Source organism: Ochlerotatus camptorhynchus, unplaced genomic scaffold (genome assembly GCF_037179485.1).
Source record: "Ochlerotatus camptorhynchus isolate MF236.1 unplaced genomic scaffold, CSIRO-AGI_Acam_v1.1 ptg000182l, whole genome shotgun sequence".
Lineage (NCBI taxonomy): Eukaryota > Metazoa > Arthropoda > Insecta > Diptera > Culicidae > Ochlerotatus > Ochlerotatus camptorhynchus.
Window position 1 is genome coordinate 2,619,513 of NW_027040672.1, and position 23,258 is coordinate 2,642,770.

Genomic DNA, 23,258 nt, shown 5'->3' on the forward strand with positions numbered 1-23,258 from the left:
TTTTGACAGAATGGTATTAAATTTCATTATGTGTATAGTCAACTATACTGAAATCATGGTAGATTTAACGGTATTAAGCGTAGTTTTACTGAAAATAAGTGTTTTCTGCAAAATAGTATTCCTAACTATTATCTTTGTTTCAGTGTAGTAAATATTATTCTCGATGTCAGCGAGTAAAACAACACATTCGAGCTGTCAAAATACCGGGTTGCGAAACATCTAATTATTCACAAACAAAGTTAACTCGATGACTGGTCTGTCGGCCGAGCTGCGGCACACTTGAGGCACACTGAGGAAAAAATTGGCGCAAAATGCGTATGTAGAGTGATCACCCCTTGGTGCTTGTACAATGTTGTCGTCGTCGTGTTTATGCGTTGAAGTTGTGTTTCGGAAATGCAATCGAAGTGTGCAGTGGCCGCTATTAGACGTCGTTGTGGTTGTCGGTTCTGATACCGGCGTTTGTCGCGAGTTGATTTGGCCGGTGAGGTGGCACTGCGTCTTACAGACTGTGTACTGGCGAACTGAAGCCTGAGCCTGAGCAGATATAGTGCGAGTTTCGTGGTTGTTGGCGGTTTACGTTGCTGTGTGAGGAACGAAAGGCAAGAGTGCTGTTTTTAACACCGGTTGAAGAAGTAGCGGCAGCATATCTATGGAAGCTCTTCGAAATCATCGTGATGTCATCTGTTCCTTTGCAACATTTCCGGTGAGATCTTTCCATTATTTTTCTCTTAACTTTCATTTAATTATTATATGAAACATTATGCTGGGTTAGGGTGGGTGGATTCAACCAACCCGTTTTTGGCCCTTCATATAATGCAATGGCAGGTTGAGTACAATTAGAGGTTATTAAGGCTGTGTTCCATTTGATGAATTTTCACTTAAATTTGACCAGACAGACCAGGAATCAATTTTGAAAAATACCTTTTTTGAAAATCGGATGATCAACAACAGAGGGATTTTCGAACATTATAATTTATTTTCGGAGTGTCAAATGTAAGTGAAAATTCGCCAAACGGAACACAGCCTAAACTTGATCAAGTGAGGATAGTTCACAGTCTACCGACAGTTGTCTTGCCACAGCGAGTGGTAGTGTTTGTCATATGAAGCCCGTCAATTTTGTATTTAGAGAGTCACAAACAGATAATTAGTAATGGCACGGTATTACATGGTATTACCAAACCGGAGGTCAAGAAAATTTTTCGGGTTGAACATTTTCACGATTTCCCAGGGCATAGAAAACTTCTGAATTTATAACTGTGCAAGTGCTTCACAAATAGCAAATTTGTTTATTATCTGGGTTGGGACCAGTTTTTTTTCAAGCGTTATTTATTGTTGAGGGAGTATCTCGTTACTTATTGTTACGTAGAAGAGATCACGCTACACTATCTAGTTGACCACTCAGTGCCACATGTAGTTTTCAACTGAACTGCCCATCGCATAATTTCTTATAGGTCTAGTTCATCTGACCAACTTTACTGATGATAGAAACCTTCTATGCTACTCGAACAGTCAGGTTATGCCTTTGTGATAACAAAGGCATTATATCGAAGAATTTCCATTTAGTGAAATATCTACATGCCCAAAATCGTGACTTCTAAATTTATAAGAAGGGTCAGTTCTCACAATAGGTAGATAAACTCAAGTATGAAACGTAAGTAATAAGTAGCATGTATAAAACGTACATTAGGCAATAAAACAATACATTTCCATTTTTAAGAATATATTGCTTCTTTTTGGATATTCTGGATACACATTACAGTCAAATTAGCACAATTCCAGTCGTGCATTCATTTATGTATAACTGATTATTACTTATATCTACGATTCATTCTTCGGTAGTGCTGCTTAAAGAACTTCTGAATTGGGTGTATATGTGTAGTACAAAACTAAAGGACAGAAATTCCACGAACGATATTCGTAGCAAACTATATATGTTTAAAAAATCTTTAAAAACAAAAAAAAGGTTTCTTCCAAACAAACAAACAAGGGATAAGTAACAACAGGAAAAATTAGTTGAAAAGTATATAAAACAAAAGAAAACAACAGTTGAGAGAATTTCTTTAAATATCTTTTTAAATACTGATTATATTCACGGAAATAATTCTAAAGCATTGATGCAACTGGTACCCATAAGATTTTTTTTTGCTCACTGTCCACAGCAGCCTTTATCTGCGTACACATATGGGCGATATTCACTCCAGAAATAACAACTGAAATATACAGAGAAAAAAAAAAACAGTTAAATGAAAGAACTCATCGTTATTGATCTACCACGTACCTGATATATACTGTCGATAATCTGATTCTAACTTCAACGCATGTTCATACATTTCCTTGGCTGCCTTAGCTGAGATTTTGTCAGTAGAATAGCGAGAATCTTTAATTTCTTTAATCTGCTTCGATGACTTGAATCGTAATAACAAAACAATCGGATATATCTGATTTCGTTGCAACCGATCAACTGCCGAAATGCATACGTCCAGAATGTAATGGTGTTGCTAGAAATGAAAATTCGATACTGACATTAGTTGGAGAACTCCTGTGAAATTGCTGTCACAAAAGCAAGTGAGCCACAATTATGTTGAATAAATCAATTGAAAATCGTTAATAAAATGAATATACCTTATTATCAAGTATTGATTGGATTGTGGTGTACTCGAAAACGCTGCCTCTTCTTCGGTAATCCGCAATAGCATTATTTTGGATTCCACTCTCCATATCCTCTTTCGTGCAGCGCATTTGACTTAACTGTGATCGGTGGAAATGCTCGGGAAAATCTATACAAAGCTTTTCAATAACGCATTCTGACAATGGACCCACAATCAGCACTGGACGATACTTATCTAAGAACATTATCAAGCGTTATTAAAAGAGATACAGAAAATGCAAAAAACATTTGTACTTACATTCCAGTCTCTCTACTCGTTGATAGCTGGTAAAGCCGTCATCGTTGATGGATCCCGAATCTATATATAAACTGAGATGAGTGTTGCTAAAACTAGCCAACTCTTTCGAATCTCTTGAAGAGCTTCTTTGTGGTTTAATTCTTTTAAAGAACGAACGCCTTGCTGAAGTGGAACCCCGTCGAGTTGTTGTTTCAACATCTTGCAAATCACCAAGCAATCGCAACTCCTCTTCAACCCTAAGATTACAATTTATTTGGATTATTAATTGTTATAGCTTCCAACTTTTCTCTTACATACTTGAGCTTGTTTGGAATTATTCCACACTGCAGCTTATGACCGTACTCGTCTAGCTTCCAAGCACGCCATCTTCCTGGCACACCACCAAACATGGTATTATCTACATACAGTACTTCATCCTTGTTGAAAGACAATTCCGAATCTCCCAGATCACAGTTTCTATCGAAACCTACTCTTATGTATAATGCATCGCCGGGTTTATCCTTTATTAGGTTGAATTCTACAAAAACAAACATAATTTATTGCACCGTTCATGATCAATGCAGATGTTGAAATCTTACTTTGCATATTATAAAGAATAAGTACAGCTACATTATCGGCAGGTTTAGCTATTTCCAATGCTGCATGTTCGGCAGTGGATCTTCTCAAATCCGTTCCATTGAACTCCAATATCTGATCCCCTACTCGTAGTCCAGCGTTATCAGCGATTGAATCTTTTTGTACACCGTGAACAAAAATTCCGTTCGCATTTCCACCGACAAGACTTATTCCAAGATTGGAGCTCTTTCTTGTTTCTATGAATATTAATCTCGGCTGTTCTTTGTAATGATTGCTTTGAGATGAACTTACTAATTGTGATGGGTGGCTATCATTGTTTGATATTGCTTTTGGCGCAATCGTAGATATGGAGCTAACCGTATTCGTGTTGACTGGAGACATTATGGACCTTCCAATAGTGCGAGGTGAATTTTGCGGTGTTGGTGAACTTGAGTGAACGATATTATCGTCACTTGTAGTAAGATTGTTATAAACCTCTGGATTGTACAAAACTAGCATCGTTATTGAGTTGCCACATTGGCGAAGAACATGTGCGGCTAGCTCATATGTAGCTTTCCTTAAATTAATTCCACATACCTCTAGCAGCTGGTCACCAATATGGAGTCCTACCTTACTAGCAAGGCTGTTCTCACCCACGTTAGAGACGAACACTCCACCTCCATTGCCGCGGCAAAATATTTTAATACCAAGTGACATTTCACTTTTATCGATGTGGACATACCGCAGTTCGCCAATATTAGGTTTGCCCCGTACGTTATAGTCTTGCAACGAAGTTCGTTTGTTTGAGGTTGATATGCGACCTGGCTCTAATACTTGTACTTGAAACGTTGGAATGGGTGATGCTCGCTCGGAACTGCAGTAATCAATTGATCCGTTGCTGATTTTTATTCCACTTCCACGACTGGTGACACTCTGGTTCGAAGGAATTCGGTATCCTTGATGTACTTTATTCCGAGGAAAGGTTCCCCCTTCATAACTATGTCCTATTAATCCGGAAGGAACTTCTTCTTTTGAAGACTGAATTTGACTGTACCGATTGAATGGATAATCGATAGACGATCCATGAGAATGATGCGAAGTTGGTGGTAAATTTGTAAATTCTGCAGATGGTGCCATATTGCCAGAGGGCCGCATAGCAGCTAATGGATGGGAGCATGCATTTGGTTGAAACGGTAAAATTGTTGAATATCCTGATGAGTTATACCCCATGGGAAAGTTTATACCACTGGTCCCAGTTGTAGGAGCAGTCCTGTTCGACGAAGATGAGTTGCTAGCATTACTGATTGACTGCTTTCGTGAGTGAGAATGAGGTAGTGTATGCGTATGACCCGCCATAGTCAGTGATACATTCTCAATATCAATACTATCGGTGTCGCTGGAATATTTGGACAAATGCTTTGAGATTTTAGTTGACATGTAGCAGTCCAGTGGATCTTTTAAGGGCGTCTTATTGTTGAACGTATAGCTGGTTGGACTTTTGGAAGGCAGTATTGTAGAATCAATCGAATTATTGCTTTTCCTAGGCATGAAATCAGTCGAATTTAGATGTTGTGTATGCTGGTGTTGCAACTGTTGTTTGTTGAGCGATGAAAGATTTAAACTATGTCGGTTAATATTGATTATATGACTATTATTGTGAGTATCATAGGTCGATGCTCTTGAATGTGACGATTTGCTAGGCTTTGAAACATTAAAGTCATATCCATATTTCGATGATTGCAGCATTCGGCTTGTGTCATGATTGCCGACAGGGTTGGAATTTCGTTTCTTGACACCAACGGGAACGTTAATAGCTTGCCCACTTGGCATGGACTGAGGTGATTTAGGGTTACACTCATTCGTTGGTAACACGACATTGAAATAGTTACTGTTATCTGTTTTATCCAATGGAATACTCAGCTTTGGACGATCTCTTTTTGGCCGATGTAAAACCGTACCAACGTGATTGTCGTTTGTATGAACTGTCATTGTGACTCGTGGCCAGGTTCCCCGGGGAACTTCTTGTGTGTCTTTTGATTTTCTTCTAGATTTTTTATCGCGGGATTTTGCAAACATTGGGACACTGGTTTCTTGGTCATCACTGTCAAGAACCGAGTCAAGGGCAGCGATTGCATCGTTTTCCTGACAATCTTTATGATTACTTATGCTCATTTTATCTTTCAGCTTTTGCAACATCCCTGTTAATTTCGATGCAGACTTGGACGACGAAGGTGTACTTGCTATTATAGAATTTGGAGTACTTGCTGTAGTTGGAATACTGAAGGGCATTGCAGATGGTAGAAAATGGTTATTATTATCCAAGTCCAAACTAAGTCGGTTTACGGTATCTCTGTGAGCGGTTTCCAAGCTTTCCATAAGATTTTCTGTTTGTGTGCAACTAGTTGTACTGTGTAAAAGTTTAGTTTTTGAGGCGAAAAATCTCATATCAAACGAAAAGTCTATCAGATCTTTTGCAACTATCAGACTTAGACAATTGTTTCGCATGTCATTGATTATTGTATTAATTTCGTTGACATTCTTCATTCTATTGGTAGGTTTCCCGTTGATTGAAATGATTCGATCACCGGCACACAATCTGCCATCACTCGCCGCTAGCGAATTAGATTCAATTTTGGAGATGTATATTCCTGTTTCTAAATGCAGTCCATGGTTTTTGTTTCCATTTACAAAATTAACTTGGATTGGAAGAAGTCGTTTCACTGGTCGCTTTATTGTCATTATGCATGCTGGAAGGCTGCACTTTATAGCTTTAAATAATTTTCTTTTCGAAAATTGTACACAGTCAATACCGTTAATTTGATATATAATATCATTCGGCATTAATCGTCCGGAAAACAAAGAGTCATGCTCAATAGACACCACGTATGGTCCTGTTATGCGAGTGCCAACGTTATTATCATTATACTCTTCGATATTCTCTCTGATCGTTAGTCCCCAGTCCGAAACATTGTCTTCGAGTAACGATGAATCAATTTCAATAACCTTCGTTTCATACTGCTGAAGTGTATCCAGATCGTATATTGAATCCAAACTGAATGCACTGTAATGTGGATTTCTGCAAGTATCTTCCAAGGAATCGTTGCACAACTCGCCAGTTGCATTGCTGTTGTTATTTAAGTTATCTTTCAACATGGTTTGCGATTCCAGTCGCTCCGTGAGTTGTTCTATTTCTTTATACGCCTCATCTTTGTCTCTTATAGCTGCTAACAGTTTTGACGTGGCCGTATCTCGCTCTTTCCGGATTTCATCGCAAAGATTACGAACGCTGTCCCTTTCCTGAACTATTTTCTCTCTTTCAGAAATCGCCCAATCCCTACGGCCTTTTGCAATTTCAGTTTCCTGAACAGCTTTCACTATTTCAGCTTTTGCTTTATCCAAAGCTTTCTTCAACCTTTCAATTTCTCTGCTAGCCGATTCCAAATTTTCCGAAACGATATCAAACTTGTCTTTACTTTCGGTGCGCTCGCGTTTCCAGGTATTCTCATTAGTGTGGAATTCGCTTCTATTTTTTATGATTTCAATTTTTTCTTGCAGGGCTGCGCAATCTTTTAACGATTCGTCACGGCATCGTAGAGCAGTTTGTAACTCACGTTCCAGGCATTCATTTTTGTCGTAGAGTTTTTGATTTTCCTTAAGAACAGTGCCTCGTTCAGATAGCACGGTTTCCACTTCAAGCTCTGTCGCTTTCAACAGTTCTTTGAATTTATTGCGTTCTTTTTTCAACTCCTCACATAGTTTAATACAGTGGGTAGGATCATTCACGAATTCATCGTAGCGCAAACGCAGATTGTCATATTTTTGCTTCAGCATATTGTACTCATGATATGTGTTGAAGAAATCTCCTTTACCGGATTCCAATTCTTTTTTAATAAGCTGATAGTCTCTTTCCAACCTGAAAATGAAATAATTGATTTGAAGTAGAATTCATCTGGGCATCTGTGGATCAATGAATGAATAATGTAAAAAAAGTTGAAATTTGCGCTCATCTATCTTCTTAACACTGATTTACAAATTTGGGATATTTGGTTGAATATCAGGATCTATATGTATTTAAGGAATTATGATAAGATTCTGAGAGGTCAATCCTAAGGTGTTCTAATTCACCTTGTATGGGCACCGGCAAGCAAGGAATGCGTCCCCCATAGCAAAGTGGCTCAATAGGCTTTGTAAAACACGTTGAGTGCCTAAAAATTTGCCGATAAATTTTTGTGATTAGGAGTTTTTCTTGCCGTTCTTTCAATCCACAATTTTATGACACAATAATAGTTCGGATAAGCTCCGTTAAGCTTATTGTTGCATTAATTGACTCAGGAGGCTCATGAGGGTTATAGCTAGAAAGCGATTTCTTAGATGTTTTTTATGTCTGTCCTTGTTCCATCGACATTTTCGACTTCAACAAATTCTTGACCCCAACTTAGAGATTGTGGTTGCTTCTATAGCCATATCACATAAAACATGCAAAAATTATCAATTGTTCACCTCAAGGGTTGTATTTTGTTCAGAGACCAACTTTTCGAGTAGTACCAAAATGTCCTTTCACTAAAAGGGGTCTAACTCAGCCAAAACTCGACCGATTAAACTGATTGACATCTCGGGCGTAGACTTTCACTTTTCTTAAGCGAACCTCACACGTATCAATATATTGATGAATTGATGTCAATATATAGTTTATTGACAATACGAATATTGTCAATGACAGCAAACGTGTAGGGTCCATTTTAAACATATTGGTCTTGGTTCCTTGTAAGCCGAAATCCATCCAAGGTCAAAATGACGCATCTTCAAAAAATCTCCAGGACGCTCCAGCCAGTAACCGTAGCCGTTGGAATAGGCGATATCGAGTTTGAAAGGAATTTCGGTTAGAATTGCATGACAATTCCAAGCACATGACAAAATAAATCTAATTGGGTTCTGAGAATTGTTTTATTATGCCATTATAAATAAAACGAGGCCAGATTTTACGCAATGGTTAAAATTCATAACTATTTTCTGTATATAGTTTCAAACGAATTTTGAGGAGCATTTGAAGAAACAAGAATCACAAAAAAAGGAATTAAATCTGAAGATAATTTCAAACAAATGGTGCGAAGACTTCCAATGAGAAATTCGGAGGGAATTGAAATTAACATTGTATAGACATTCTGAGGATAATTACAAACAATTTTCAGGAATTCTTTGAAGAAAACTCAGGAAATGATGAGGAGAATTTCAAGGCAATCCTGAGTTGAGTTCCAAGATAATCCTGAAGGAGGCAATACACTTGACGCAGGTCCAAACTTGACGCATTTTTGTACTAGGTCCGCACGCAGCAACTATTTCACGAAATAGCTCCCAATAGTCAACCACTAGTGTTTTATTAACACTTAATCTTTAAATTCGTTTTGCGTATAAATATGAGTGAAAGAAAAATTGCATCAGTTGTCCAATCTAATCTGCCTTAATAAAGCATTTAAGAAGTTGTTTGATCAGTTTTTATGGTTTTCGTGTTAAAAACAAATTTTTATATTAATGTGTTTTTATACTAATGTTATACTAATATACTTATTAAAAATCAAATTTTATTTAACACATTCAACTGTTTTATACACCAACTAACTCGTCAGTAGAGGTTAGTAGATAAGTGGTGCACCGACAAATCGGCCTATTTTTTAGTCGATGTCGTCGATGTCCTAATTGGGGTGCATCTGCCGATTTTATCAGCATCTACGGCGATGCAACAATTTCGTCATCATACCGACGCGAACTGACTAAATCTTAGGGAAAATTGGGGGGATTTTTGTGTTGGGTGCGTTCCCAAATCACCGGCAGCAGGAAAGCTGTCACAAATTTTCTAGGTAGTAACATCTTGGATACTTTCAAGCATGAAATTCGCTTCTCTATATTTTCTGCCTCGCAAAGGGAAGCAGTTTTGTTATTGTGTTTTCTGGTAGCTGATATTCTACTTTGCAAGAAAATTGCGATGGGGACGCCAAATAAGTGCGCAGAGCATTTTATTCGGCCGCATGATTCCCGCACATCCATACCGGAAAAATATATCGTGCCTGCGGGGTTCTATATTAATTTTTGTTAGAATCGCATAATGCGATTATTCAATAAGAAGCACAATATTTATGCTCCAGAAAATGCGAAGTGACGTCAGAGCAAAGACTTTCTGACCTTAACAAGTTATAATAGTCAAAACAAGCCATCAGTATAGCTTTGTAATGCTATGTTCAGACTGAAGAGTTTTTATAACATATTATAAGGTTATATTGGTGCCATTTTCCTCATTATAAACTGTTATAACTCCGTAGTCGAAACATAGCATAAAATTTAGCATAAGTGAATATTTTAATAATTTTTAGAGGTAATTTTTTTGATATCTCTTTTCTTATAAGTAAAACAGAACTACGATCCCATGATTTCAGAATGCACGTTATATTGGTGCTTGTTACATTATTTTTTTTTTAATCTTTATTTGAGAGATTTTTAGCCGAAGACAGACTAGTTCATCTCTATATGTTACATTAATTTAATTGTTCGATTAATGCATACTAATTAAATTACTAAATATTCATTTTAATTGAAGTTGCACATCCAGAAGAAAAAAAAACACAAGAGATGATTTATCGAATCGTAAGCAGATTGAAGTTTCTCTTTTAGAGATGGGCATTTCAACACATACCTTTCTTTTTCATTGGATACAGTTTTAAGCTGTGATATGACGTCTCGATATTTTTCCTTTAAATATTCGATTTGAATCATATGGTCATAGTCAGCTACAGTTCCTGAAATAATATCGGAATTAGTTGAGGGAACGTCAATTATTACAGCTGACCTACCTCCTTCATCACTATTATTTTCGCTGGATGCCATATTGGTTTAGCTGGAAAAATTGAATTTTATATTTTTGTTTTGCATTCACTTGTGATTAATCTATTCGCTAAATGCTTAACAGCTGATTAAAATCTTTAATATATTCCATAAAACATATAAAATGTGTAATGTAGATGTTTTGATCAATTCTGTAACCAAAGCTAGACTCCCAGTGATGACGAAATCAGATGTGATACACGTTACAAATAATACGGACAACTGTATAATATACACAAATGAATCACTTGTTCCGACATTCCGAATGCATTGTATTTTTATAACAAACATCAAAAACATTGAATGAACAAAACTATCATACGCAAAAAAACTACAAATAGTTACTTTGGTGAGAGCAAAGATGAAGGTAATTCGTCATCAATAATTTTAGTGCATATCACGCTTAAAGTACACAGGTGATTTCACGTCCAATTCTAAAATAAATCATCACTCCACAACTTGAACTTACATGTGTAAATTTCTAGTGAATGCTCAAATTTGTCAGATATTTCCGAAAATAGTCAAATTATTACAAAAAATTCTCTTAGGAGCGATATTGTAAATCAGTGTAAATGTATTTATATATGCATATTTTCGACACCACGTTTGACAGCTGTGCAGTGCTGCCAAAACATCAACATTATTTACACGATAAATGTCAACATTCCACGACTATTGCAAAGGTCCAATCTGCTCGATCGATTATCTTCATCGATTTTCATTGTGGAGAACCAAATTCAATTCTTTCTATCAATAGGCATCGTCAATGATGTTTTAATAATACCAAAAAAATAACTTTAAGTCATTACTTACAACTTGAACATAAACAATTTATCGTTCGACACCCTATGACTTTGTTATAAAAATGATCGATGATTGTTTTTCTTTATCATTATTTTTAAAACTTTATTAAAGAGATTTTTAGCCTTAGGCTAGTTCATCTCTAATTTTTCTTTATCAGTTTTTGTTTGTCTTGTCTCCTCATCTCGATAATAGTATCATCGTCGAGATCATCGTCGTCCGGCGGCCGCCACAGCCGATCGAATTACAGACGAAGTTGAATCTATTACTGCACTACCATTCATATAGTGGCGAGTAGAAATAATCCTCAGAGGAAGATGAGGGGAGAGATTGTTTTGAGCCAAATGAAATGTCAAAATCTGAGCCACTCGAACATTCCCATTAGATTTCTTATTCCTACTAGATCATACACGGATAGAAATCTCCTTATACCTTTTGGCAAATTTCTATTGCTGATTATTGACAAAATGTATAACTCAACTAATAAGCAGACGCCTTGTAAGATTTAGTGACAAGCAATGTATTAGGTATAGGAAATAAAGCAATGTCAGAAGATTTCTCGATGAACATTTCAAATGGTCCTATCTGCTTTGATTGATTCTCTTCATCGACTTTCTCTTTTCAACTGCTATGCAATGTGTTTGCAACAACACTGCTATGCAAACAGATTTCGCGCTAATTCTACCACATAGTTTGATAAAGGAGGTTCTTATCTAGCGTCCAAAACGTCAAATACAACAGGAAAAGGTTTTGCAGCTGAGTTATTGACGAAAGAGAAAGTCGATGAAGAGAATCGATCAAAGCAGATAGGACCATTTGAAATGTTCATCGAGATTTATTCATTCTATGTGATGATTGATAGATTCCATTGGATTTCCACTATGACTGCGATATGGAATGATTTCTATCGTAATTTCACATACTTAGTACATGATATTCCCATAGAGGTAACTCTAAGACCAGAAGGTCCCGAAGAAACGAGCTCAACTTTTTGGCTCAGATTCACCCCTTGAAACATAAGAAAATCCATTAACCCCTCATATTATCTGCCAAACTGTCATAGCGAATCAAAACAAACATAGTGTAGTACTGGAATTTATACTAGAATGGGATACGTTAATCGATTTGCTTGGGACCAATAGGCTAATCAAGTAGTGAGCCAATTTAAAATCGTTAGTTTCGTATTGATTGTTGATATTCCTTTCCTTTGAACGTGGTTAGCAATAGGCAAGATGTAAATGAATAAATAAATGAATTTACAAAAATATTGTACATAAAGATGTATATGAATATTGTCTGATATATTTTATGGTGAAAACTGTTGATATGTCATGGGTGGAAACAGACATTTAGAAACTAATGGAAATTCATTTAAATTTGCACTATAATATAATCCAGTAAAATATACCTGTTTTCGTGATGATATGGCTCACTAAAAGATATACATATCTATAAGATAATTTATATATTTTATTGGAGTTGCTTTTAACGATTTTTACCGTTTGTTATTATGTCTAGCTTGTAAACAGACATGTAGAAACTATTGGAAGTTAAATGATCTTATTATTCCATAATTTCTTAAAACATTTTTTTAGTCAAAATGAATGGAAGGCACCCTGGTTTTTGGGATGAATATCGCTCCCAATGAAAATACATATTATATAATTGTTCTGCATCATTTTCCACGATGTTATACTAAATTCATTTCAGTTAATTTTTATAATTTGACTGATTTTCATTTATCATATGACGATCATATAAAAACTATCAACTTATCAGCATTGTAAATGTATCAGATATTTATATAGTGTTTACCTGACACATTTTCAATCATAGCGGATTTTCTTATAGCGCAAATTTATTAGGCTTCCACATAACAGGAATAGGGGAAATAGATGTAATGTTGGCCTAAATGCCCCCAATTTGGGCCCATACATAAATTCAGCAATCGAATAAAATTTTCAATAGCAACAAAAAATATCCATTAGTACCGTCCCAATGACGCATTCATCTAGATAAAATTGATAAATAGCAGATTTTTAGCGATGGGCCCAACCTTAGATCCATAGGCCAACACTAGAGCCATTTCCCCTATGTCATATGCGGTTGGGAGTGACCATCCATTCTTAATGTACAAGTTCAGTGACTCTATATTTTAAGAACAATAACGGCATTGGCCACGCTCCTGTAATCAGGTTGGGTTAGTATTGCCCCTTATATCACATTACCAGCGACGATTTTTCATGCTTATTGTGAAACTATATGAAACTATTAAAATGGAATGGTGTCCCGGGTCAAGCATACCTAATATTTTACCGATACATTTTTTGCATCACATTATTATTATTATTTAGCTTTATTAGGGAGGCTTTCAGCCTTGGGCTGGTTCGCCTCCAAATTTTTTTTTTTTTTGCATCACAACCATCGATAGGCCAAAAATAAACCTGAATTAATCCACCTGTGGTGAGATCATGTAATATAATAAATGTAATCTGTGGGGGCGACCCCGGCGTAGTGGTTAACATCCATACCTCTCACGCCAAAGTCACGAGTTCAAATCTCACCCCGAACAAGTCACAAATGACCCAAGAGTGTTAAAGTAACCATAATAAAAAAAAAATTAATTTGATGTATCGCATGATGGATTTTGACCCTGGTCAGATACTAGCCACTTCCCCGGAGGTATCCGGAACATATCCGAATGACTTCCTTCGAACTGGTTTTTTGAATTCTCGTGTGAATTGAGGTATCGCATGCAGGAATTTAGCTAAGGTTAGAAACTGACTACTTCCCCGGGGGTAGCCGGAACATATCCGGATTCGACCAATATGGTCCTGTTTGATTATAATGAAGCGTTCCTTTAATTTGGCGGTTGTTGCATCCATTTCGATTCAGTGGTTGTCGAAAAATACGACTTAGTTCACAAAATCCGTGTTTTCGGACCTTGTTCCGGCCACGTCTCCGGAATCAGATGACCGATTCCAAAAATTTCGTTCTATGGGACCATGATACCTTCCATTCGATGGTTGTTGCGTCAGATTTAGGTTGTTCGGTGCAGTGGTTGCCGAGAAACACGAGTCACAATATCAGGGGAAACATGTCAGAAGGGTCTAACTCGAAACGTAAACAATGACTTGGATCGTCGGTTTCTTACGAATGACAACATACCCACTCAAACTAACTAAATCATCTGACAGAGAAATGTTTTTTTCTATGAGCTAGTGTAGTCAGATTTCGTGGGTGTGTGATCATTCAAGAGAAATCGACGTTCAAAGTCATTGTTCACGTTTCGCGTTATACCCTTCTGACATGTTTCCCCTGATATGTTGTGACACTCGTACAATCATGCACACATACAGACATTTTTCGATCTCGTCAAGCTGAAACGAATGATATATGAGACTCGGGCTTCCGGGCCTAGGATGGAAAGTCGGGTTTCCAAGCGATACGTCCTTCTTGGACGGGTAAAAACTGCAACAGAAAAATTCGTAGACGCATTATTGCCGGAAGTCGTGCTTACTACGAACCCCACAAGATCTTGTGGGTAAACTGCACCCCTGACGCACCGTAGCCCCATTCTTAAAAAAAAACCAAAGTTTTTCTCTCTTTTTAAACGTTTAAAGGTTATAGGTATCTTCAAAGACGTTACTTAAGTGGTTATTCCGCATCTTTTAAAATATATACCTACCTACATAGGAGGTCTTCAAACTTTAACAGCAAATTTCTCGACTTTGATCATTTTGAGTAAATGTGAGTAACCCAAATTTACTCGCTGCATATATATTACTCTGAGTACAGCTGTCTTGCCTCTAGGTTCCTTTAGTGTAACCAGTGTAACACAACACGTGTTTCTCCCAAACAATTGCATCAAATTAAAGGTATAAACCATCACATATTCGGGTTAGTAAGTGTCTTAATAAACCAGAACGTAACAAAACCATCCTGCTACTACTCAAACCACTTGAGAATTCAAAAACAATACCATTGACGGTCACAGTTAGGGTTGATGCATATATTATGTCACGCTCTAACAAGGGGCAAGCAATGCATTAGGTCTAGGAAAAACGTGACGAAAGGGGGAGTGGTAAATTTTTCCTAGATTTAGCGTGACATAATTAATGCATGGACCCAGTAGCAAGGATCATAAACTCAAACAACAACATGAAAGTTTCTTTGGCAAAAAAATCAGCAATGATAAATTCGAGGCAATAAAATAATATATTTGTTGATTTTCTAGAAACAAAATGATACATAAAAGCTATTTATGCAACCAAAAAAAAAATCAGGGTAGTTATAGCAATACAGAAGTGATGTCCTCACTTGTTTATCTGTTGTGTAAGACTTTGAAATAGATTGAAAATAACCTGAAGTTTTCTCTATACTTAACACCATTAAAATATTGTTTATTCGCTATCCTTAGAATTACAAACATCGCCATTTGCTTTCATGTGTAGATATTATTCCTATCCATTCGAAATAAGAGAGTTCCACGATCATTTCGCCTTTGCATCAAGCGAACAACAGCACAGCAACAGCATCAAAATATATAATTTCAGCGCTGGAAATGATAACTTTATATTTATATTGAACTCAGAGTAAGTTGTAACAATAGGAAAGATTACGTACCATGACGATGATTTCAGTTGGCATTGATATTTTAATTTTCTCCTTTACCAGTTCGTCGAAGTAGTGCAGCTGCAAGTTCTTTTTTCAAAGAAGCTTGTTGGTTTGCGTCAGCCAACGATTGAATGCTTCTCAATCCATTGACTATGTCTTTAGTCTTGCCAAAGTATATCTCATTCAAAGTATTGCGAATTTTATTCTCCATATCCTCCACGATACGGCCAATATTAGCAATATGCGGACTGGTTTCGCTGACCGGTGCATCCTGTTCAACCTAAAACGAAGCATTTTTTTTAATTTGTCACTTATAAAGGTTTGGAATGATTTTTGTCGAAAATTGGTGGTGATCTTCTTGCTCCTTTCGAAACAAGATTGTCTAAACGATTAAACATAATTTATCTAAAGAAATATTTGAAATGTGAGTGGCAATATAACCGTCGATAACGTCAGCGTTAACATCTGCAATGGTGAACGTTTACAATGCAAGTTAACGCAGACGTTATCGACGGCTATCCAGTGTTACAACCCTGAACTAAAAAGGTAAAAGACAACTCCAGGTTTTTACAGGTACTGTAAACTGAGCGGATGTTGATCAAAACGAATTAAAAAACCTCAGTATTGAAAAATTATGAAAATTTTTAGATCTGGAAAATGTTTTGAAATATCCGACATTGAAAGTTCAACAACGTCTCACACATACAACAAATATCCAAAATCTGAGTCTTAGAAGCAACTTCGAAATTGCGAACTAATTTTTCAGCAAGAAACAAAAGTCTTTGAAAACGTGATCAAATACCTACACATGTTTGAAGTTCTTTGTGCAAAAATTATTTTTAGTAGCAAAATTAGAGGAAGCATCTTTTAAAGCAGAAAGTATAATTCAACTAAACGTGTAACTAGCTATACTAAAAAACTAATCTTTATGATAATATTTTGATTAATTATATACGCTGTCAGTCATCCCTCAATTAGTCAGCTAGTAATAATTATTAGGGGAGAGTTTTTCTAAGAGTTCAGAAAATGTTGAGAAGAATTTAAAAGTGATCGAATTCTCAGGATGGTTTCAAAGGAATTCTAAGGAGAATTTAATGAAAATGTGTAGGGGATCCCAAAATAAATGCCAAGAAGAGTTTTCTGCTAGTTTTAAGAAGAGAGTCATGATAATCATGAGCAGTATCGAGGAGGCGAACCAGCCCCAGGCTGAAAGCCTCCCTAATAAAGATAAATCAATCAATCAATGAGCAGTATTTCATGCTAATCTTTATTTTAAATCGTAAACTGGGATCAGAAGTTTTGATCGACCATGTATAGAAAAATACGCTACGAGTCTAAAATTGGTGAAAAATATGCTCCGTCATTTATGGATGGTTCCCAAGAACTTATTATTATGAAAAAACATGAAAACTACATGAAGTCAGTTTGCCCCTTATGCAAAGTAAAAGCAGATCAATCTTATCCTGAGCAGAGGTAAAGTTACAATTCTGCTTTTTGATTCCTCATTTTATTTGCAAATTTAGCAAAATATGCAATCTTCATTACTTAAATCATACTTCAATTGATTTTAACTAGAAAAAATCACCTATAAGCTCGGATAATTCAAATATTTACATGGGAAACGTACTTCATAACATGACATTTTCCCATATGGGACTGATATGCGATTATAGACAGAAGACTTTGATAGTTCATAATTTTCTCACTAAGTGATACTTTCAAAATAACCTAGCTCACCATGCCCAAATTTCTGAATGTGGTGTCTGGCCTTCTACAATGAGACTATTATAATATAGGAAATAAACAAAACGTAGCCTAAATCCTTTTTATCGAACATAGATAGACATTTAAAGAAATTAGTTCGTCCAGATTGAGCAGGCTGGACCTAGATCAAGGGAAAAAAAAATCAGTCCATACCATATAAAAGTGCATTTTTCCTGCATAGAAGAATTCCATGTACCGGAAGCGATAATACGCGGGGGAAAATTATTGACTTCACTCCCTTATGGTAAACATATGTTATAAAGGCAAACTTCCAACAAAGATGATGCATATTGGGCTAATGGTTTGCGATGAGTCTAAGGAATATGTCACAAATCTATTGTATCGTACCTGTCTAGTCAAACTGCCTCCCAAGTTAATGGTTCCAGATGCTTGCTTATGTGTCTGCAGCCATAACATCGCAGTGGAAGTAAGCTTATAGTGTGCTGTTCTTCCAGAACTCTTTTCCTGCACCTCAACTACGTGGATTGAATCCCAGCATCCTTTGGTCTTTTGATTTCCTTCTCCGGCTTTCTTTATAAGGATCACTCCGGCAAATCCATGGTCCAAGTCCCAAAGGTATGCAGAAGAAACACCACCTTCGTAATACATTTCGCGATATTGGTCAAATGCGTGGTTTGCCTCAATTTCTAGCTTCCGAAGGCGTTCCGAAGGCATAGAACCGTCTTCTAGTGGTGGATCATAAGTATTTGACCATGGAGACCGATATGAGTCACCATCCCGGTTGTAATCGCAGAGCAAGTAATCTTTTCCCGTTTCCTTATCTTTAGCTATTTTCAAAGGCTGATCGACAGATGTCAATAAATCTTCACATAAAGCTGGAGCTAAGTCGATCAAATCAATTAAATTTTTTTCGATCTGCTGAGGGGGAAGCCGTCTCATCAAATCTAATGCACAATCCATTTGCTGTTCCGTCTGAAAAAAAATATTACATTAGAAGATTTGGGCGTGACAATTTTGAACAAAGTTTGCTTCCAAAGTTCATTATATAGAGCTGCTATTAAATCTTACCATTTTTATATGTTCCTTTAGAAAAGCTTATCACAGAAAAGAATTAAACGCAATTGAGCAAACTATTAAATCGTATGCACTTGAAAGTAAGTGAAAATAGGAAATATTTTTTACGAGTACATTAAAATGAAGACTTTACGTGACAAATCGTATGATAGGGCTACCATCAAACTGCAGTTTCCTATTTTGACGTTTGACATATTCACGGCCGAAAAGAACTTATTGAACATTAATAAAATTTACTCATTTTCGAATAAAAAGTACACGTTATCCTAAAACAATCCAAAAATTGGTAGAAATGTGCCCAGCATATGCTAATAAAATTGGTATGGTTATTTGGCTTCACGACGTGTTCGGAGCATCATCCAAACCATTTGTGGAACAGTTCTATGATTTGGCTTATCGTTCGTTTATGATAATTTAGTAAAGTAATAGTACCCAAAAATAGGTCGGTTACCTCAGAGACGAAGCACCCAACAAACTTTGGTACCAGAATAAGAGCTTGTTTAGGCAGACATATGCTTCTGTAGCTTATTCAGCCTTAAATCAGCACAAATTGTTTGTTGGGTAGTGTCTTCGAGGGAATCCTACCAACCGGTGGAAACTAACGATTTTTAAATTGGCTCACTACTTGACTACCCTATTGGTCCCAAGCAAATCAAATCACATGCCCTATTCTAGTCGAAATTCTAGTACTACACTTTGTTTGTTTTGATTGATGAGTTTGACAGATAAAATGAAGGGTTCTTGGATTTTCCTATGTTTCGAGGGGTGCATCGATTAGCTTGGGACCGAAGAGAGTACCTGAGAAGCTGAGTCAAAAAGTTGAGCACGTTTCTTCGGGACCTTCTGGTCCTGGCTCAGCATTACTCAACCATCACGACGAGCATCACGACAAAATGATCCTTTTCAGGACCACCATAGATGTTAATGAGTATTTTCTGGACATTTGTCAAGTTCATCAATCGGATGTCAGTTGGTTAAATCTAACATACCATATGGTTAAATCTAACATATCATGTATTTTTATGGCAACATTGGGGGTGAAATTTCAAAAACCAAGGTCGATCACTACATGAAAGTGGTCTGATTTTGAATCAGAGATAAGAGATGAACTAGCCTATGGCTAAAAATCTCTATAATAAAGTAAAAAAAAAAAAAAAAAAAAAGAATCAGAGATGATGGATTTTAATTCTTAATACGTAAATCGATAGAAAATTTTTCTGCGAACCTGTTAAACCAAGACTATCATTTTTTTAATTGTCACTATTTAAAATTGCACGAATGTGCAACTGTTGTTATGATAATTAAAATTATCACCGATTGCCTGCGAAAAGCAATTTCCCTAACACAGATTTCAAAATTGAATTCCATCAAGTCTCACCGAACGGTGTTTATTCAATCACCGTGTGCGGTGGGTGAGTGGTGGTTTTCTTCAGTGAGATGAGAATTTTGGAAAGCTTGGAAAGAATTATATAAGGAATTTAACAAAAGACCAGCAAAGGGTTATTTTTTTTTTAATTTTAATAAGTGATTTTCAGCCGTGGGCGTGTTCATCACTGGGCAGTTCCATTAACTTCAAGTAAATTTCAGGAACTTTAATGTACTTCTGAGAACCTAAAAAAATATCCGAAAACTTCAGCAAAGTTCCGAGAGCATCAATAAATAAGCAGATCATCAAGAGAATGCGGAATCAGTTTAAGGAAATTTCCGTAATTTTCAGACTTTAGCAAAGGTTTGAGAACTTCAAGGTAGTTTCATTAGTTTCAGACAACTGCAAAAACTTTTAAGATGTTCCGAGACCTTCAGGGTAGTTCAAACAATCCCTGAGAAGTTTAGATGAATTAAGGGCACATTTTAATAACTTTAGAGAAGTTAAGAGTATTTTGGGAAAGATCAGTTAACTTTAAAGCAGTAATTTCGGAGATGTTCCAAAAACTGATAAATTACATGATTTTCAAGAAAGTTCCTTAAATTCCAGGATGATTTCAGGGACTTTAGGCGATTTCCAAAAACTTCAGGGAAGTACAGAGAAATTCAGGTTAAGAGATGAACTAGCTGTCGTGACCGGACCGAGGTTTCCAGCCTCGGTCACGGCTACACGAATCTCGACTGATCTGCTTCCAGTACTGCTGCTGCTCTTGCTGCTGATGCTCCTGCTGCTGCTGCTGCTGCTACTGCTGCTGTTTGGTCTCCGTTGCTTCCAAAGTTAGTTACAAGAATGACCTCTACGAGCTTAGGTAGCTCGTTTTTATACCTCCGTGCTGTGTCAGAATTTCCCCTCACTAAGCATGAGATTTTGTTCGCATCTCTCTATTATCACTTCTGCCACGCTCCACTCTAATTTAGTTTAACTCAAATTGAGTGTTTCATTACTTGACTCACCTCTCAAGTTTTTATTTATTTCATTATTATTATTCCACACCAACTCTATCTACCACATCCTTCCCCTCCTGTACTCTTGAGTACACATACATCCTATTTTATTATTATTATTATTATCATTATTGTTATAGAATTCATCATTTCCACTACAATATTGACATCAGTTTCAACTTTCATTATCTTCAATATTATCAGCCATAACTATTACTTTCAAAATTGTCACCTGCTTCAGCATTATAAAATACATCGTCATTAATTTCAATATTATCATTAATTTCAAAAACGCCATAAACTTCAACATGAAAACGGACTTCAGCAAAGAGATCAAATTCAACATCACCATGTACATCAACATTTCCAATCACTTCAAGCTTGCAAGAATTAACATCTTCAACATTGCCTGCAAACTCAACTTAACTGACAAGTTATTACTGTTATCATCAGTATTACTATCGCTTTACAAAATATGTCATTAAGTTAATCACTGATATCAATTTCAACAATGTCGTAAACATATCAGTGTTTACCATAAATTTCAGTTGCCTCATCAAACTCAACATTATCATTAACTGCATCATTGCTGTCGTCTGCAACAAAAAAAATCAGTGTCAACATTTCCATGAATGTCAACATGCGCATAAATTTCAACATTAACTGAAAAAATAAAAACGTCATCTTAAAAACGCATCTTATTCATCATTATCATCAACTTCAACATTGCATCTGACTCCAAATTCGTACTCACTTTCAACATTATCTTTAACTTCATTAAATGTAATATTATAATCAACTTACATATCCTCGATATCCCATTAACTTCAACATTACTATCAACTTCTATTATGTAATCAATCTCAACATCACAGTACAGTCCAAAATTGCGTTTCATTACCAATCGGCTTCAACACTGATTTTTTTTAAATATATAGCAAATTGGAACTTTGACAGCTGTGATAGAAATCTGCGATAGCCACCGGATGGAAATGATTCATAAGATCCGCACATTCACTTCAATCTTACTTCATTTGCATTAACCAATGACACTCTATCGTCAAATACAATTAAATTTTCAAAATTACAACAAACTTACAATCATTACCGTACACTTCAATATTGCCTACATCTTAAAATCATTATCAAATTCGATGTTACCATCAGGTCCCGCATTGGTACCAATACCAATATGTATTGTTAAACCACAACTACCATAACTACCTTAACTTAGATTTCATCAATACTTCACCTTTGCCAAAAATTTCAACTTAATCATCAACTTGTCTTTTACCATCATCTTCAATATTGCTTTTATAACTATAACAACCTGTGTTGAATACTGCATGGGAACCAGCAAATCCTGATTAGCAATTTCCCGTTTTCCAGCTTCTCTTGCTTTCGGAATTTTGGAAATTGTCCCGGTTTTGCGATATACCTACATTCAAACCAAATGCGATTGAGCCAAAGAGACCACTAGGTTAAATGAGTAATAACTAAGACAGAATAATTTGTTTTACAATCTTGAACCTGGTTCTGCGCTCGAAGTCAACTTGTCTCTTGAATACAGATATCTAACGAACCAACTAACTACCGAAGTCTTCAACACCCGCCTAAGAAAATCCTCTCAAAACTTTAGAGGCTTTTACTTGATTGATCTCAAACATCTTCTTGTAAAGAACGTCCCTTCGCAGAGAACTTATCAGAATCTTTCAAAAATTAATCTGAGATTCTCCTTGGGAGTACCTTGAAAAAATGTTTATAACAAATTAGAAGTTCTCTGCAGAATACTCAAAAAAAAACATGGAATTCGACGAAGTTCCATACTTTCTCCAAAAATTTACTGAAATTCCTATTTTTTTTTATTTCTCATTAATTCTCCTTAGAATTCCCATGCAATTCATACTTGCAAGTTCCACAAATCCATTGAAAGTTTACCCTCAAAACTCGATTCCCTTAGTATCCCTTCGGATCCTGGATCCTTCACAATCGCCATGAAAGCTTCCACAGAGCAACCTAAAAAATTGCTCTGATATCACACTTCTTTCTGAAATACCGTGGAGTTATCTCTAGAATTCTTTCTAAAATTTACCTTACATTACTTTGAAAAAATAAATCTAAAATCTCTTAACAGCTCTTAGACAGCTTGTATCCTGAAAATTAAGTCCAGTGATTTTTTTTTATGGTCCAAAATCTTTTTTTTTTACCAACATAAAATAACATCAATTAATTATAAACGTATTTGTTTGTTTCTTCTCCCGGCACACTCCACTGTTCCTCCGTCAGGGAGCCTAGCGGGAACATTCCGTTTTTGTTTCCGTCCTCCGGCCATTTCGC

At 36.2% G+C, this 23,258-nt stretch overlaps 3 protein-coding genes across 3 annotated transcripts in view; all 3 read right to left on the bottom strand.

Moving 5' to 3' along the window:
* Positions 1 to 23,258, bottom strand: part of LOC135702028 (zinc finger protein 724) — a 78,132-nt gene that overhangs the window by 47,195 nt on the left and 7,679 nt on the right. The window lies entirely within an intron of this gene.
* Positions 2,053 to 10,942, bottom strand: Dlg5 (Discs large 5). The gene is made up of 9 exons (XM_065222961.1): positions 10,804 to 10,942; positions 10,304 to 10,347; positions 10,147 to 10,249; positions 3,485 to 7,374; positions 3,204 to 3,423; positions 2,907 to 3,142; positions 2,623 to 2,843; positions 2,279 to 2,498; positions 2,053 to 2,210 (listed from the first exon to the last, which is right to left on the bottom strand). The coding sequence occupies exons 2-9, from the start codon at positions 10,335 to 10,337 to the stop codon at positions 2,104 to 2,106; spliced, it is 5,031 nt and encodes a 1,676-aa protein (XP_065079033.1). The 5' UTR covers positions 10,338 to 10,347; positions 10,804 to 10,942; the 3' UTR covers positions 2,053 to 2,103.
* cpb (F-actin-capping protein subunit beta) lies at positions 15,506 to 18,717 on the bottom strand. The gene is made up of 4 exons (XM_065223005.1): positions 18,546 to 18,717; positions 17,865 to 18,449; positions 15,762 to 16,032; positions 15,506 to 15,693 (listed from the first exon to the last, which is right to left on the bottom strand). Exons 1-3 carry the CDS (start codon positions 18,546 to 18,548, stop codon positions 15,793 to 15,795), a joined length of 828 nt encoding a protein of 275 aa, XP_065079077.1. The 5' UTR covers positions 18,549 to 18,717; the 3' UTR covers positions 15,506 to 15,693; positions 15,762 to 15,792.

Excerpts from the sequence above, each read along its gene's own strand:
- Dlg5 (XM_065222961.1), bottom strand. The coding sequence starts at position 10,337 with ATGGCATCCAGCGAAAATAATAGTGATGAAGGAG. Across the intron at positions 10,250-10,303 it reads AAATAATAGTGATGAAGGAG|GAACTGTAGCTGACTATGAC; the intron begins GTAGGTCAGCTG and ends ATATTATTTCAG. Across the intron at positions 2,844-2,906 it reads ACGAGTAGAGAGACTGGAAT|ATAAGTATCGTCCAGTGCTG; the intron begins GTAAGTACAAAT and ends TAATGTTCTTAG.
- cpb (XM_065223005.1), bottom strand. Across the intron at positions 16,033-17,864 it reads GAGGCAGTTTGACTAGACAG|GTTGAACAGGATGCACCGGT; the intron begins GTACGATACAAT and ends GCTTCGTTTTAG.